The following is a 15363-nucleotide window of genomic DNA, read 5'->3' as shown; positions in this document are numbered from 1 at the left end:
TGTTCAGACTGTTAAAAAAGTAACATCTGCAGAGCCCAATCATAAAAACTAGCTGGATATTCTCCAGAGAGTTCTGTTCTTAAAAGCTCACAACTCCTGTCCGAAATCTCAAGTCAGTCTTCTAACAAAATAGGAAAGACACAGCCTGACATTCTTGGTATTTCCAATGTAAAAGTAAGTGTCAAGAAAAACCATTTCTATCTCAAAGAAGATAATAATTTCAAGCGTTCTTTTAAATACGTTAAACAAGATATAAACCTAAGCGGTTCTGCTTCTTTACAGATCACCAATGAAAACCCCATGCAAACTAGTTGCTTTTTTGTAAACAGTTTGAAACAAAGTCAAAAAACCAAAAGTCTCCCCTAGCAAAACCGTGCACATAAAAGTAGAAAAAACCCCACTACGTGAGTATATCCCTCCTTGCATTAGGACATGGCAGAGGATGAACTTATGAACTGCAGCCTACTTGAGAATCCAAGTCTTGGTGTAGCGAGTTCTGTTGTGAAAGAGATACCGCATCTTTAATGTAGCTGACAGAGAATCTCCTACAAGTATAACCACTGTGGGACTGCAACAACACTAACGCAGAAAATAAATAGGAAAAAGTAATGCTATTTATTAAAAGGATTCCATCTCTGAATTATTCTGTTTAAATTATAATGCAAGATAAACAAGTTTGGATAGAAATGTGCTTGCTCTCCCAATATTTGGACTTTTAAAAAAACACTTCATAAGAATCAATTTTAAAAAGCATTTTATAATTTGATATAGCCATAAATTAATACTGTATGGAGATGATTAATATCCTATGCTAGTGGTCAGTGACCTTTTGTAAACACTAGCCAGATGCTAGCAAAACTGGCTAGAAAACTACTGTCACAGGCCTTTTTAACAAGCATTATCATATTTCTTTCCAACAATCAGATTCTTAATTGTTTTCACAAAACCTTTTCCTATTTTTTTTTTTATGTACTTTATTTTAAACCTAATACATGAAAACAAACAATTCTTCAAACCTCTTCCACTAACACTAAATCCACAAGGCAATTAACTTCAGTTGGCCGTAACTACACAAGCTCTCGTGTGAGAAACCCATTCAGACAGGATCTCCCCCTTTCCCCTTCCATCCGCCCCCCTCCCCAAACAATCCACGCATCCTCCCGTTGAGGAGAAGGTGAAGCAAGGGAAACAGTAGGAAGTGGCACAGTGGACTTGCATTCCCCTCTACGTGCGATTCAGCGTCTGGAAGATTCGAGAGATCTGTAGCATGACAGGCCCAGTTTCTGGATCATTCATCCACTGAGTGCTGTTCAACGGGTTTTCAAGCATATCCTCGAAGGCTGCCAAGAGATGGAAATTGCAACACTCAATTAGTCCTTTAGTCAGCAAAGGCTTCAATGTTTGGGATGCTTCAACAACAGGACAGTTAGAAATAGCTACAGCTCATCAAAGGCAGTGGGCAAGCACCACCGAAAAATGGTGGGAATACACATCGTACATTTACCACTTGCACTCCTAAACCTCCACAGCCTGGGATGCTACAGGCTGTTATGCTTTCCCCACTCCCCAGCATTAAATTCACTGCAGACAGAGGCTGATTAAATACTCAGCCTGGATTATAGTCCATCTTACAAAACCTCAAGGACATGGGTTTGAAGAGCTAAAGCCTTAGCAAATGTCTACATGCAGTAGCAGGGAACATGCTATGCAATTCATCCATTTACAAAAGCTCATCTTAGAACTGGGTCATTTGCTGCCAGTACTCCTATGGGAAGACTCTCCTTTCTGATCAAAGATTTTCCACATCCCAGCCTAGATTTCTTAATGGCTAGTTCTTGCACCAGTATCTTCTTCCTCCCTGGTACTTAACCAAGACAGTTCATAGAAAGCACTGTCACCCCCTTGTCTCTGTCACCTTTGCTTTCCTATGCTGCACTTTGGCTGTCCTATGGCTACTCTCTCGTAACATCTCTGAAGAGAAAACTAAGCCAGCCAAATAAGCAGCAGGTATGCCAAAGACTACCCAGGAATAAGCAGCAGAGCCAGCATAAGTGTAGCCTCTTGAGCCCCCAAATCTCAGAGCTCTATCTTTTCACGGAGGCCCCTGGAGCCAGAGGGAAGCAGCATCTTCCCTCTGAGCAGTATGTGTTTTCTCCTTCCTGGTGTTTGGAGAGTAGAAGATGTCAAGGAGGTAGCCAGTTCCACCTGCCTAGACACAGGCAGAAGGGGAAAGGCTGGCTGTGCAGAACAATTACCTCCCTTTCTGAACAGTGACAGCAATCCAAATATTTAAGAGCAGTTTTTTCTTTCTATACACAGCTGTCTTTACAATAAGCTTTGTTGTTTGGCTTGGTTTTTTAAATGTGCTAATTTTCACTCTTCTACTTATGTTGAAGGAACCAGACAGCTACTGCAAGGGCTAAGCTGCAAATTCGGCAGAAGAATGGTTCAGGCAATAATTTATAAGCCTTATGACAGACACTGAGCTGGACTACTGGACATTTGGAGCAGCCATTACGGAACTGGACAAAAAAAGCAGTTGCACATCTGACCTATTCAGAAGTCACCAAAATGTCAGTGTTGTAAGAGTCTGGCAGACAGGCACTAAGGTCAGTGTCTTAATTCTCCCAGGAGTGTTAGTGTACAAAGCTCCAACTGACATTAGTGGGAGCTGTAAGTACCCAGCACCTCTGAAAGGCTCATCATCAATACCTTGCTCAAGGTCATGCAGCATGCCTACAGAAAAGCCCAGAATAAAAGTACAGATCTCACCTTTCACCACTTCAACTATACTCTTTTACTCAGACTCAAGAGCTTAAAACTAAAGATTTATCAACATTCTAATTAAATGCAAACATTCATTATTAAAATCTGTGACATAAGCAACTTGCAGATGTATCGTTAGGAATATATTCTCTGATGTTCATCCAAGCTTGACAAGCACATATAACGGCATTTCATTTTCTATTTATATTCTGAGCTGCAGTGTGGAACCCTCATTGGAAATGAAGAGACCATTTGTTCAGAAATCAGGGTGGAAAGGTTCTGCTCTTGAATCATGTAAAGGCTTGCAAACTCCCCTAATTACATTTAAAGTAGTATTTTTAAAAGCTCTCTTGAAAGAGCTGCCTTTATTTAAAAGCATGGCTTCAAATAAATTTTGAAGCCAAAGACTAAATGCAAAACTTTTTATATATGTCACAGAGCCAATGTCATTCTTCTGTATTGTCCTCCAGCATCAGAGACCAATGCATCAGAGATTTATGTTTCACTGTCAGGCTCATCAGTTGGGTACTTGCTGTGCTCACAGCCTTTCTGACCACGAACACACAGACTTTACCACAGAGCTGAAACCCAAGCAATATTTTCACAAAGTTATCTCAACTTTGATAGGCAAGGCCTTAGCTCAGAGTTCTTGTTCGATTACTCTTCCACAAGTTACCTTCTGTCTCAATGATAAGGCCTCAGCACACACTAAGCTGTACAGCAGAAGACAGCTTTGTTTTTTCTGTGAAATAATCAGAGTTCTAGACAGACATTCCTGATTTTTCCTCTCGTGGCAAAAGGCAGCACACAAAAGGTCTCCTAAATCCACAAAAGCATTGCAGCCAGCAGCTATTAAAGTTCTGAGTTCAGCAAGTGTAATCCAGTAGCCTGGGGAATTAGTATCATTTCTGGGACAGCCCCAAGTTCTGTTCTGGGTTTAGCTGAGTTGCAGTATGAAGCAAACAAACTGTACAGCTGCTGAAAGTGAGGAAAAGGGTACAGAGCTGCACCTATCCCACAAAGCGTGCTGTCATCATCCAGTCTCTACTCTTATTTGCTAGCAACTACAGAGACAGTGTATATGTATCCGAGCAGGACTTACCTAGTAGCGTTTTAGGGTTGGTTAGCCCTAACTGTACCACTGGGTTTTCTAAGATGGCTTGGAAGAGAGGGCTATTGGTGTCAATTCCCTTATCTAAGTCCTCTGGAGAAGGCTTTCTGTCTCCCAGCAGCCATTCACACTGAAAGAAATCACCAGGCACAACAGATTCCATGATTAGTTCCATTAGAAAGTGTCTCAAAAGTTTTGACAATGTGGCATGGTAAAAATTTTTTTTCCTCTCATAGTAAAGACCGAGCTATACATTTCACACCAGATTACTATTCATTTGTGTGTTGCTCCCACACCTTTACTTCAACGGGAACAGCAGCAGTGCCTGGTATGGCAATAAAATTATACCAACTTTGGATGTTTCAAAGCTCAGGGAAGATGTGTGTTACCCTACATGTGTACTGCCTCAAGGGAACCCCATCAACATGGTTACAATGCGTCAGCCTGAAGTACCATCCAGCCCAATATCCTCCAACAGTAGCCAGCACTAGATGCTTAAGAAGAGAAGATTCCTTGGCTGTCAGCTGTGTCCACTTAGTTTTCCTTAACATATCATCCACTAGCAGGGGACTAATCAATCTTTGAAAACGTTAATATTTTTTGATTCCATAAACTGTGGAAGGCATTGCTGCAGAATGCAGCAATTTACACACTGCATGGCTTGAATCTCTTGCTTGATATTTATTCCTGTCCTTTACTCAGTTATTAATTATTGGAAATACCTTTTCCTTTCTCATGATAGCATAATCTCTTTTGCAGAGTCTGGTGAGGGAGTTTCTCAAAAGCTTTTGAAAAATCCACATATGCTATCCCAATCAGATCAGCCTCAACCGCATGCACGCCGAGTTCCTGTAAGAAGTCCAAAACCTTTGTATTCTAGTTGTGGATCTAATTTGAAAGAGGCACAGAATATATAGCGCTCATTTCATCTCCAGTAACAGTTGGGCTTTATGATACATGAAAACATCCACCAATTCAATGATGGAAAGAATCAGTTGAGCAGACTATTATAGCAGTAAGGAACAGAAATGACATTGTACTCACGGCTGCATTTTGCTGGTTGTTGTTTACTCTGAGTGCATCTACCACTTCCTTTTCATCAAATCCCATCTCCATCAGGGCAATGACAGCCTATATGAGATTTGCACAGCTTAGTAAGTGTAACATTTAAAACAGAAATGAGAACAATCAATTCTTTCACCTTCTACGCAGGAGCATTTTGTGGGGTAAAAAACCCCATTGTTTCCATTTGTAGAGCACTAAGTAATCTTATCTACAAACTTTTCAAATACTCTATATCAAAAGTGTCTTTATTATGGAAGAAGAATAAACCTTAAGAGCGAAGGTAGTTCCTATCCTCAACACTGAAAGCTGAATGCAAGGCAAAGAGCAAGTGTACCGGACGTAGAAAGAAGAGCGGGACAGAAACACCTTACTTTAGAACTTCTCTCATGTCACAAAGCCTTTGTTCACATCTCACTGACAGATCAAGTTCCACGTTCACTTGTAGTTCTATTCACTCAATTTAACTTTACTTCCTGGATTATTATATTGCTAGTGAGCATTATGTATTTAGACAAGCGTACCTAGATATTGCTATGAGAATGTGTCATCATTTAGAAATTGTACCCAGCTCATCAAATACCTTTGCAGCTTTTGACCGAAATCACAAGAAACAGCTACTTGTAAAAGCAAAGTGCTGGATTCCGAAGAGCACCTCCTGGTGAGTTTACAGTGTGATAACAACACATGTTTTCACTTCAGCTAATACTGTGTTCTGAAAAAAGGCTAACTTCTGCATTTGCTGCAAGACTTAAATCTGCTGGTGATACTTTTCTTCGCTCCCTAAATACAATAATGCCCTTCTGTCCTTTTCTACAGCAAAAGGACCTACTCCTGTCCTGCAACCCTTCCTTCCCAGACAGCAGTCTTAAAAAGCAATGCCAGGAGTCTGGCAGCTCATTTCAGTCCCATCAATTAATTTTCAGGTACAGAAGTAACAATGTCAGTAATTTAGATACTGTTATCTGAGACAGGGATGCAGTAATTAGGTAATATCCCTTTCAGCAACCTGAATTTAAACAGTCCCTAAAGACTTCCACTAAAATACTGTCAAGCCAGCATAATATACATCTACCCATTTAATTTCATTTATTAACTAAACATTTATTTGGATTCCATGGTGCCCACACAGTTCCTTCCAATCCTAACAGTTACATAAATAGTGAGATAAACAGCACGTACTCGTGGGTCTGGACGAAATTCTCTTTTCCTCCGGATCTTCTTGAATATTTCTGTCAGCTCATCCTTGGCCTCTTCCCCACTTGCTTCTGAACTAGGACCCGCAGTCTCTTCAGCGGAGGATGCACCAGCTTCAGCTGTGGCTTCTGATGGAGTCTGACCTGGAAGCGGAGCATCCACTGTAGGGTCATCTGCGTGTTCTATCAACCACTCCATGGCCTGTGTCACTGACATACTGAAAAGCAAATCAAAACACAGGGATGAGATGTACAGTACTGTTCCACATACATTTGCCTTTGCATTTATTCCCATGGTATACTGACTTGCAGGTTAATTAGTATCTGAAAGGTCATAAAGTTTTGGAGCAAATCTCAGAGCACCTTAATTCTCTGTGCATTCATTCACATCTTCTCTGAAACCAGGAAGAGAGAGGAATGAAGTCCAACCTGGACAGCTGCAACCCAGATCTTAAAAGGCATTTCTAAGGGAGTCACCTTATTCTCCACATCATCTGCTTTATTTCACAACACTATTTCGACAAACACTGACTATTAGCAACTGTTGACAAAACTACAAACAAAGCATGTTCCAAAATTACATGGAACCACATCTCAGACGCAAGCTGCTTTGTTGCTTCTTAAGAAGATCTCTCTCAGACATCCATCCAGTGATCAAGGAATGCCATTAACACCACAAGAAAAAAAAAGAGGGTGAAAAACATTACATGTGCACAATATGCCCTGAGCAAGAGCAAAATTCAACACAGGCAATTGCACTTGGACACGTACCACTCTGTTCTTCCCCCACTCTGACTTAAGAAGAAATCTGTGACCCCTCAAAGGAGACACCAGCCCAAGGGAACAGAACATGACGATGATAACATGGCCACTTGCTACCCAGTGCAAGTGCTCAATTTAAGGGATCTTGAAAGCACCCCAACACATCTCTTCCCAATGAATACAGAGGAAGCAATGATAACGATAGGGCAACTGAACATGTAATTTCATTTGACACACAGGAATTATTACATATTCATAGAAAGGAAAGGAAAGCCTTCGTGTATTTGGCTTTTCAATTACAACATGAAAGATGGAGGATATCAGGGGAGAAAGTCTTTCTGAGCCACAAGGGAGAGAGACTGGAAAAGAGTGACTGGAATATGTTGTGGATTCTCTATCATTAGAAATTTTTGAGAATGGCCTAACAAACCCCTCTCAGGAGTGAGGCAGCACAGCTCATTCTTCTCAGGGCACGAGAAGAACTACATTACCTCCTACTTTCCTACAGTTGCTCCCCTGGACTTTACAATACTCTTGGAATGCTTTTAAAAGATCAGCACAAAGTATTTTTCTACAGCTGAAAGACCAATGTGGATGGGCTAGGTTTGCTTTTTTCTCTGTAAAATCTAAATTCTAAAGCGGAAGAAAATGTGAGTTTAATACCTGGAAATAGTGCCAGCCTAGCAGCCTTGTGAACTGCAGACCAGCTATTATTTCCAGAGCAAGTACAGCACTGTTTCCCCTTCCCTATGTCATCTGTACCTGCACGCTGCCTGAGGCAGCACTGTTCTTTGAGTTAATGCTTTTTCCAACCTAGTTTTAGGTGACCCACATAAGGAGACTTTAGAAAAAAAACGCAATTTTTTTTTAATCATATCAAGTAATTTACAGGTAGTGTGCTGAGTAAACTTACTGATTTAATCGAAGGGCTTTGACAGCTCTGCTTTCTGGAAACCCCATTTCTGTAAGCTGTCGCAGAGCTATCTCATCCACTCTGTCTTCCTCATCCTCATCCAGCATGGCTACGCATACACAAAAAAAAAAAATGTTCAGATTGACTTCAAGCTAAAATAAAACCCTTTCTCAATGGAATGGCATGTGTTAAGTTCAAACCCCATTCTTCTCTTTCATCCCTGCTTTTGTTTCTGCCCCGAATTTGCTATCTCATCATTTAATTTGCTGCACTCAGCTTGGTCAGGCTTAGATAGATTCTTCCAGGACAAAGACTTTGTCCAGATGTGTTCAAGATCTCAAATGAAAGACAGCTAACTCTCACATTACCATGGTATTTTCCACATAAGTAAATATATAGGAGATTCACTGAAGATCTATTTATCATCTAACTAGAAAGTAAGTTGGATCTGGTTACAGCAGATCTCAAGGGCAAGCATTTCCTACAAACTGAATCAACAGCTACACTTTCTCCTCATTTTACTATCTCCTTGTGCATTTTCAACTATTCTTTACCATCCCTAAAGCGCAACTCATGAAGTTTTCCAATTTTTTCACTACTAGTAATTATATTTTTAAATGGAACTTCTCATCCACCCCAGAGGGACCTTATAAATTCACAAGTTTTATACAACCTATAGGTTTTATACAACCACAAGGTGAAATCTTTGCCACAAAGTTTATAGGAGCTTTGCTATTACATTAAGGTCTGAACTTCACTCTGCAAGCCCACTCTTCTGCTGTGGAAGCAAACAAGATCCCAGGATTGAACTAGTAACTATAAAGATATGTTCATACCATTTGCCTTCTTAAACAGTTCAACTGCATCTGGGTTCAGAGCTAGCAATTTCTGTGCAACTTCTATGAGAGACACTAATATCTTCCGGAGCTCTGTCTGGAACTGCAAGAAAGGAAACTGTCAAAACATTTAGACAGGAAGTTACCAGCCATCATTAAATCTTAATATATCTATTGTTAGTATCTCAGCAGTAGTCTGGCCCCCTGTGCAGAAGGTTGCTTTATTAGGGCTTTATTTTCATTGTTTAGTCTCTCAGGAAGCACTGGGCCTTTCCTGTGGAGTGCTACATGTAAGTGAAAGCTACTGAGCAGAAATTCCTTTTATTTCTACCACAACTTGCCACCCAGTACCACCACAAGATGTGCAGTATTCAAGAAAACTCACTGCTTCACAGAAACACTTTGACTCCCACCTTGCAGAAGTGTTTGAGAAGACAGTCACAGTAGCTCCGTTCCAGTGCTACTTGCTTTCTGTGACCCAATGAGCCTTCCTGGTCTACCATTTGCCTTCTAGTAATCTAAATTTGAACAACATAGATCAAAGCTATTTTCTAAACTGAAGCATCACAAATTCCTTTCAGCTGGACATTTGTTTTTAAAAATGCCACGCTCAGTAGGTCATGTTGGCCACTGAACAGCTTAAATGCCATCTCTCCCCTTTAGGTTACTAGGGCACTCTGACAGCATGCAGTATGTAAACAGATTTGCTGCTTCATACCCCTACTAGTACAGAAGGGTAAATGTTGTCCCCACATTGCTGAAGACAGTTAGAAGCACTACAGATGCTATCAGCATTCAATTACTGAAGTCAACCTTTATGCCCAATTTCCCTTTCCAAAACCATGGAAGAGAAAAAACCACTCCAAACATCTGAACTATTTAAGACTGAAGAAATAAAACGCCCTAACTTCACATTTGCCAGATCTTGAATATCTTTACCGAGGCTTTCCCATGGACAAACAAAACATTTAAATCATAATTTAGAATAGAGTGTTTTATTATCACTAAATAGTATGACCTGTGTCTAAATCTTAAACTATCTACTTTAATATACATTATATACATCTGAATTTCTCTTATAGAGAAAAGAGAATCACATTCACATGTAAGAGAAAAGGTTATACAAGATAAAAGCCTATTTGGACATTAGTGTGTGAGTTAAAGTCAAGTCTAATACTTACATCCCTCATGTTGTGATGGGCCACAGTGCGATCTACATTGCGAGAGGGCAGATTTGCAGTTGCTTTGAGAATAGCATCCTTATCAGGAGCTTTCTGCTCTTGTTTCCTCTGGAGGATAGGAAACACGATCAGGTTTCATAACCCATTATCCACAGAACAGAGAACACAGCATAGCGGAGAGCAGTTTCATATTCTTCACCAAGGCATCAAGCAGTGCTCTGTAACTTGCAACTAAGAGAAACAGCAGTCTAGCAATACAATGGATTAATAGCACCAGTATCATTTTGCAATTATAGAGCAAAACTGGACCTGTGGGGTTGCCCCACTTTCAGTCCTTATACCTATTTCTGTTATCTAAACACGCAGGGAAATTCCAGCATAAAGAGGGAAAGTGATGCATCAAACACGGAGAGAACTCAGAGGCCTCGGTGTCCAGGACCATATTCTGCTCCACATGGTCTATTCATAGCACGCTCACTTCAAACCCATGGTTTGTTGAGAGATGTACCAATACTGTGCACAGACTAACACTTAACTGCTTAACACTGGAAGTGCTTCGCCGCTTGCAAGTATCATGCAGAGATATATGGTGCCTTGGATTTTCAGTACATGCTTACAGTCCAGGACAAAACATAGCAGGGTACAAACTATAAATATTTCCCAGTCTTATAACTTATGCTCTTACAGTGACATTCTGCACAGCAAGACCATACTGAAGAGAAAGACATACACCAATACCTACAAGAAGGGATACAGAGACATACACCAATACCTACAGGAAGCAAGAAGAAACAAAGCTGTGCAGGGACAAAGTAGAGTGACCTAAGAATTCACAATGTCAAGCGCAAGCATTGTTCAAAGCGTTTATGCGATAACATCAGCTGCAGTACCACTCGTGCATAAGCATCATCCTGGCATCCCTGACCCTCAGTAAAAATTACATTCCAATAAAATAAAATTAAAAAAGAATAGTAAGGGACTAACACTTCAGCTCTAAGCCACACAATAGCTAAAGATAGATGACAGCCTGACAGCAAGTCAACATATTTCTACCAGGTTTTCAAACAGAGACAAAGCAAGGCACTTGCTGAACTATACTTACACAGTCATTAGACATTTGTTCAAAGATCAAACCTATACCACTTCCACAGAGTGTATCTGCATGTCTTATTCTAAGGCAAACGTTCTCACAATCAAAGTTAAAAATGTAAAATCAGCTTCCTCAATGTTTGGAAGAAATATGAAGTAATTTCCCTAGAATTTAACTGGCAGCATGTGCCTCTACAAGTAAAAAGAGTACACCACAGTAATCCTTCTGCATATCATTAATAAAGCAGTTAATCAAAACAGCCAAGTCGAGAAGTCTTTCAAACTCACTTTCTCCTCTGCTGACACATCTGCCATTTTGGGGAGTGGAGGTGGCGCACGCTTCTTTATCAAAAGCAAGACGTCTAGAAAGAGAATGATACTGAAATACATTAGAAAGTAATGTGAAAACAGTTTCACTGTTTCACGCTTACTTCTTATAACATACTTCACAAATTCAGTTTTTCCTGGAGATGAATTTTGTGTTAATTCCACTGTAGCATCAGACCTTTTTCACACTTGAAAACCTGTATGACTTTACACACTCCCCTTCAGTGTTGGCAATTCCTTAGTGCACAGTGAATTCAAAACACGGTCCATTATTAGTTACGCTTTGACTGTTACTGGTTTCTTCTCACACAACACCATTAAAGAAAGCGTATTACATGCTCCAGTTGTCTTGCACATTAATAGTACAGCAATTGGCTCATGATAATAAGAAAGCATCAGCACTTCCAGTGCTTCCACTGAGAATGAAGCAGTAGAGACAGGCCACGGATGGTTTTTGGTCTAAGCTGGGGCCTTCCAACTGCAGCAAGGCAAGCACCAAGCTTCAACAAGAACTTCCAGTATCAGGCTGAAGCTCGCCTTTGTGTGTGAATGGCAGTAGAGCGACTCACGGTCTACAGCAGGGATGCATCACTGGTAGCCCACCAGGGCAAGTCTCAAGGGCAAACAAGTCTTCAGTTTCAGATATCCCACATCACCTGGCACGAGCTTGCTTCGGGCTTTTAAGACTAATACTTTCCCCTTACAAGGCACCCTTTTTCTAGAGATCATGCGATGCTTTACAAGTTTCTAGCACCTCAGTTACTACCACATACATTCTAAGGGTGGAAAGATGCAGACGCACTGCTTAGAGCCCAAAACAGGCCTGTGCAGCATCTGCAGTCCTTCAGCCAGATATGGCCTGACGTGCATTTTTTAGTCCATTGTATTAAGCAGGTAAAAAGCAAACAAAGCATGCTTTGCACAACAAGTTTCCTTGGTCTGGCTCAGCACATAACAGCCAAGAGCAACAGATGGTGAAGGCCGTTAACCCTCATTTGTCCAGCTGATCAGAACGTGAAAGGATCCACATGCTGACTCTTGGCTGCCCTGTGCAGTCAGCCGGTGGCAATCAGCTGTTGGCTGTGATCTTGTCTCCCTGACAAGCAAGGCACATGAAAGGTAGAGCACATTGCAGAGGGAAAAGGAGCGAAGAGGCATTCGCCTGACAGCTTACTATGACTACACAGTTAATACCGCTTCGCTGCTGCAAACTGCAATTCAAAACCCTGTAGGAGCCGGCGCCTCGCCTAGAAATAATACACCACCAATCAGCAAAAATGCTGTCCCTCGCCTTTGCCTAAGATGGCACTTCTCAGCTCCTGTTCAGCTCTAAAGGTGATAGGTGACGCTGCCTTAGAAGAGACCAAACTGCTCGTGCTCATGGCAGCATTTCTCCAGCCTGCATGAACTCTACTCCTGCTGAGTTTCTGCTTCAGACAATATTTCAGTCTACAGCAGTCCTGCTTCTCTCACTTTCTGCACCACTGCCCTTTATCTCCAGAAGGGGCCGTTAGCTTAAGCTGTCTAGTAAAAAATGACTCCACCTATCATCTTTAGATCTTCTTTTGTTTCACATTAATCCTTTACACCTTTAAAGTTCAGGAGCAAATACATATCTCACATACCCTACTGTAGTCGGTGATACTATAGCGTGATGGATTCTGACCGACATTTGCAGAGGACAGAATGAGATCTAAACTGCAGACATTCAAGTACAATTCAGCAAACATCTGTCTGCCTGACCTGGAGACCTCAAGCAACCCCCCAAAAGCATTGGGTTGTCTGTCTTGGAATACTCAGCCACGATTACTGTTTTTGAATCATTTTGAAGGATAAATGCTGCCCTGGAGGTTTAAAAAAATTCCTTTAAAAGGAGATAAAAATAATCTGTTTAAACTTATCAACTTAATGAACGCTCCTAATTCCTTTTCAACTCTTAAAAGGAAGAGTGAAGAAAAGCAAACTGCTCAAGGTGCTTTCTCTGGGGGGAAAAAAAAAAAGGTATTTTTTCCTCTTCCTTTTTTTGCCACCTTATTAGTTTCTATGTCAAAGCAGAGAGTAGATATTAAAAAGGCTACTGTTTGGAACTCACCAAATAGTTAAACACAATCTCATGTTTCCAGGCTGATAGGATTAAAAAACAGACAATCTCACCTCTATCTTGAATGTTTTCCTCCAACACTGTTTTTGTGTCTGTCAGCACCTTCTCAGAAGTAGCATGTATCAACTTATGATGTGTCACGGTTTTTGGATCCTCCAAGCTCCCAGGTACACACTGCAGAAGATAATAAATATTGAAGATCAGAAGACAGAAATAAGCCTACTGCATGAATCCCTGCACTTTGCACTTAAGATTCTCCACATACAAACTGCGCCATCATTTACTAGCTTCTTAATGGCTTAAGTAACAGCACAATATGCTAGAGGCCAGTGCACAGAATGTATTTTATTAAAGAAACTGTGGCTTGAATTGTACTATAATGATACTGACTGTGGTAGGTTTCTACCTGCATACCCAAGCTCCTGGCTGGGAAGAATAATTAACAAAAGGAAGGATTCTAGCATTCCTTCCTTGATGCTGTTAAATTAATAGCTGCATCAGGGAGCTGGACTCGATGGTCCTTACGGATGTCTTCCAACTTGAGATATTCTATGATTTATGATTTAATTTCCAACTGATTATGATGCTTTAAAAAACTTCTTTAAATAGCCAGTTTCAAAGACCTAACGTTACAGCCCAATTGCCCCAAATGAGTCCTTCAAGGGCACCAGCCTATGCGAGTGGATTTATACTTCTGCAGTACAGTACATCTCTATCACACTTTATTCTGAGTCCTTGGTCCTATACTCAGGCCTACGGAGATTTGGAGCAAAGCAAGGATGCTCTAGGACCCACAGCTACATTAATGCTGCAACAGATCACCAAGGTCACTCGCTCTTAGTGAGAAGTCTGGGGCTAGCAATTAGTATCATGAACTAAGAACGCAAATCTACAAAGAGCATCCAGTGGTTTTACAGAAGCGAAGGCTATAATAATGCAGTATGTTTCTCATTTGTAACTAGTGTCAAAATAGATGAGAGACTCTCTGCTTCATCTAATAATTATTACTTACACACACCGTCAAACTAAAGAAGCAACTGCCAGCAGTGATTTTGGTATACTTGACCTTAAACTGGGAAGGAAACAGCAGCACCTTGTTTCAAGCTGAAGCCAACAGATTTGGCTGCTGGAGCCCTAACCTGGGTTCCTGCTGGAAGTGCTGAACAAAAGTTACATTCACAACTTTTCTTCCCAACTATAAATAATCAGCATACAGTAGATTTTTCACATGTGAATGCTGTGCTCAATTTCTTACTACAATTCTAAATTGTATGTCAATTCATTCACTAGGAAATCAAATTCAAATCCTGAAAAAAAGTGTGTGCGCACACACAGGCCTTGAACTGACTCATCTTCACACCAGAGTGGCTCCCAGATCCACAGTGATAGATTTCAAGAACATTACATCAGTGCATCTAGAAGCTTCTAATTTGTTAGAGTGGAAAAAGAAAGCATAGTGGTTGCAGTTCCAGAAAGGCAAAATTAAAAATAACCTACCAAAACCACGAAATTGATGCTGCTGTTCTCGCCACAAAATAGGACACTTAATACTGACCTCACCTGCTCTGCTCACACAAAACAGCTTTTAATGACACTTCTTTCAATATATGTTCTACCAAGCCACTTCTACCATGTCTGCAGAAGAGTGTGTTCACCCTTCACATAACAGAGACACTTGCAGAAACCCCACTGAAATCAGTGCTTCACTTTGAAGCATTTAGCATGTAGCATTTAGTCCTGTCCATCATAATATGTATCACCAGCCTCCCTCAAAGAAATCCTTTTAGTCCATCATCATCTTTTCTGTTGCGACTGCAACTGATGGAAAAGTCAGCTACCTGCTCTTTTTCCAAACATAATGCACTTGTTTTCAACACGGTTCTTCAGTTCCTCATCTGAACTTCTGTACAGTTCTGATGTCTCAATAAGATTGAGGCGAGAACGTTTGAGTCCTGCTTTGTATAACAGTAGCTTCTACCTAATCCTTCAGCATATTAACTGCTGAACGAAAGCCAAAGA

At 40.8% G+C, this 15363-nt stretch overlaps 1 protein-coding gene across 1 annotated transcript; it reads right to left on the bottom strand.

Annotated features, from left to right (window-relative positions):
* Nucleotides 1–598: 598 nt before the first annotated feature.
* Nucleotides 599–13518, bottom strand: UBAC1 (UBA domain containing 1; the record flags this gene model as incomplete). The annotated part of the gene is made up of 9 exons (XM_009582532.1): nt 599–1340; nt 3869–4007; nt 4922–5008; nt 6122–6353; nt 7811–7919; nt 8647–8749; nt 9828–9935; nt 11205–11278; nt 13398–13518. Coding segments are annotated over 9 exons (1089 nt in total), but the record flags the coding sequence as incomplete, so codon positions are not given.
* Between the last annotated feature and the right edge of the window lie 1845 nt (nt 13519–15363).

The sequence above is a fragment of the Fulmarus glacialis genome, unplaced genomic scaffold, assembly GCF_000690835.1.
Source record: "Fulmarus glacialis isolate BGI_N327 unplaced genomic scaffold, ASM69083v1 scaffold29117, whole genome shotgun sequence".
NCBI lineage: Eukaryota > Metazoa > Chordata > Aves > Procellariiformes > Procellariidae > Fulmarus > Fulmarus glacialis.
The sequence above is the reverse complement of the archived record's forward strand: the minus strand, read 5'-3'. Positions and strand labels throughout refer to the sequence as shown.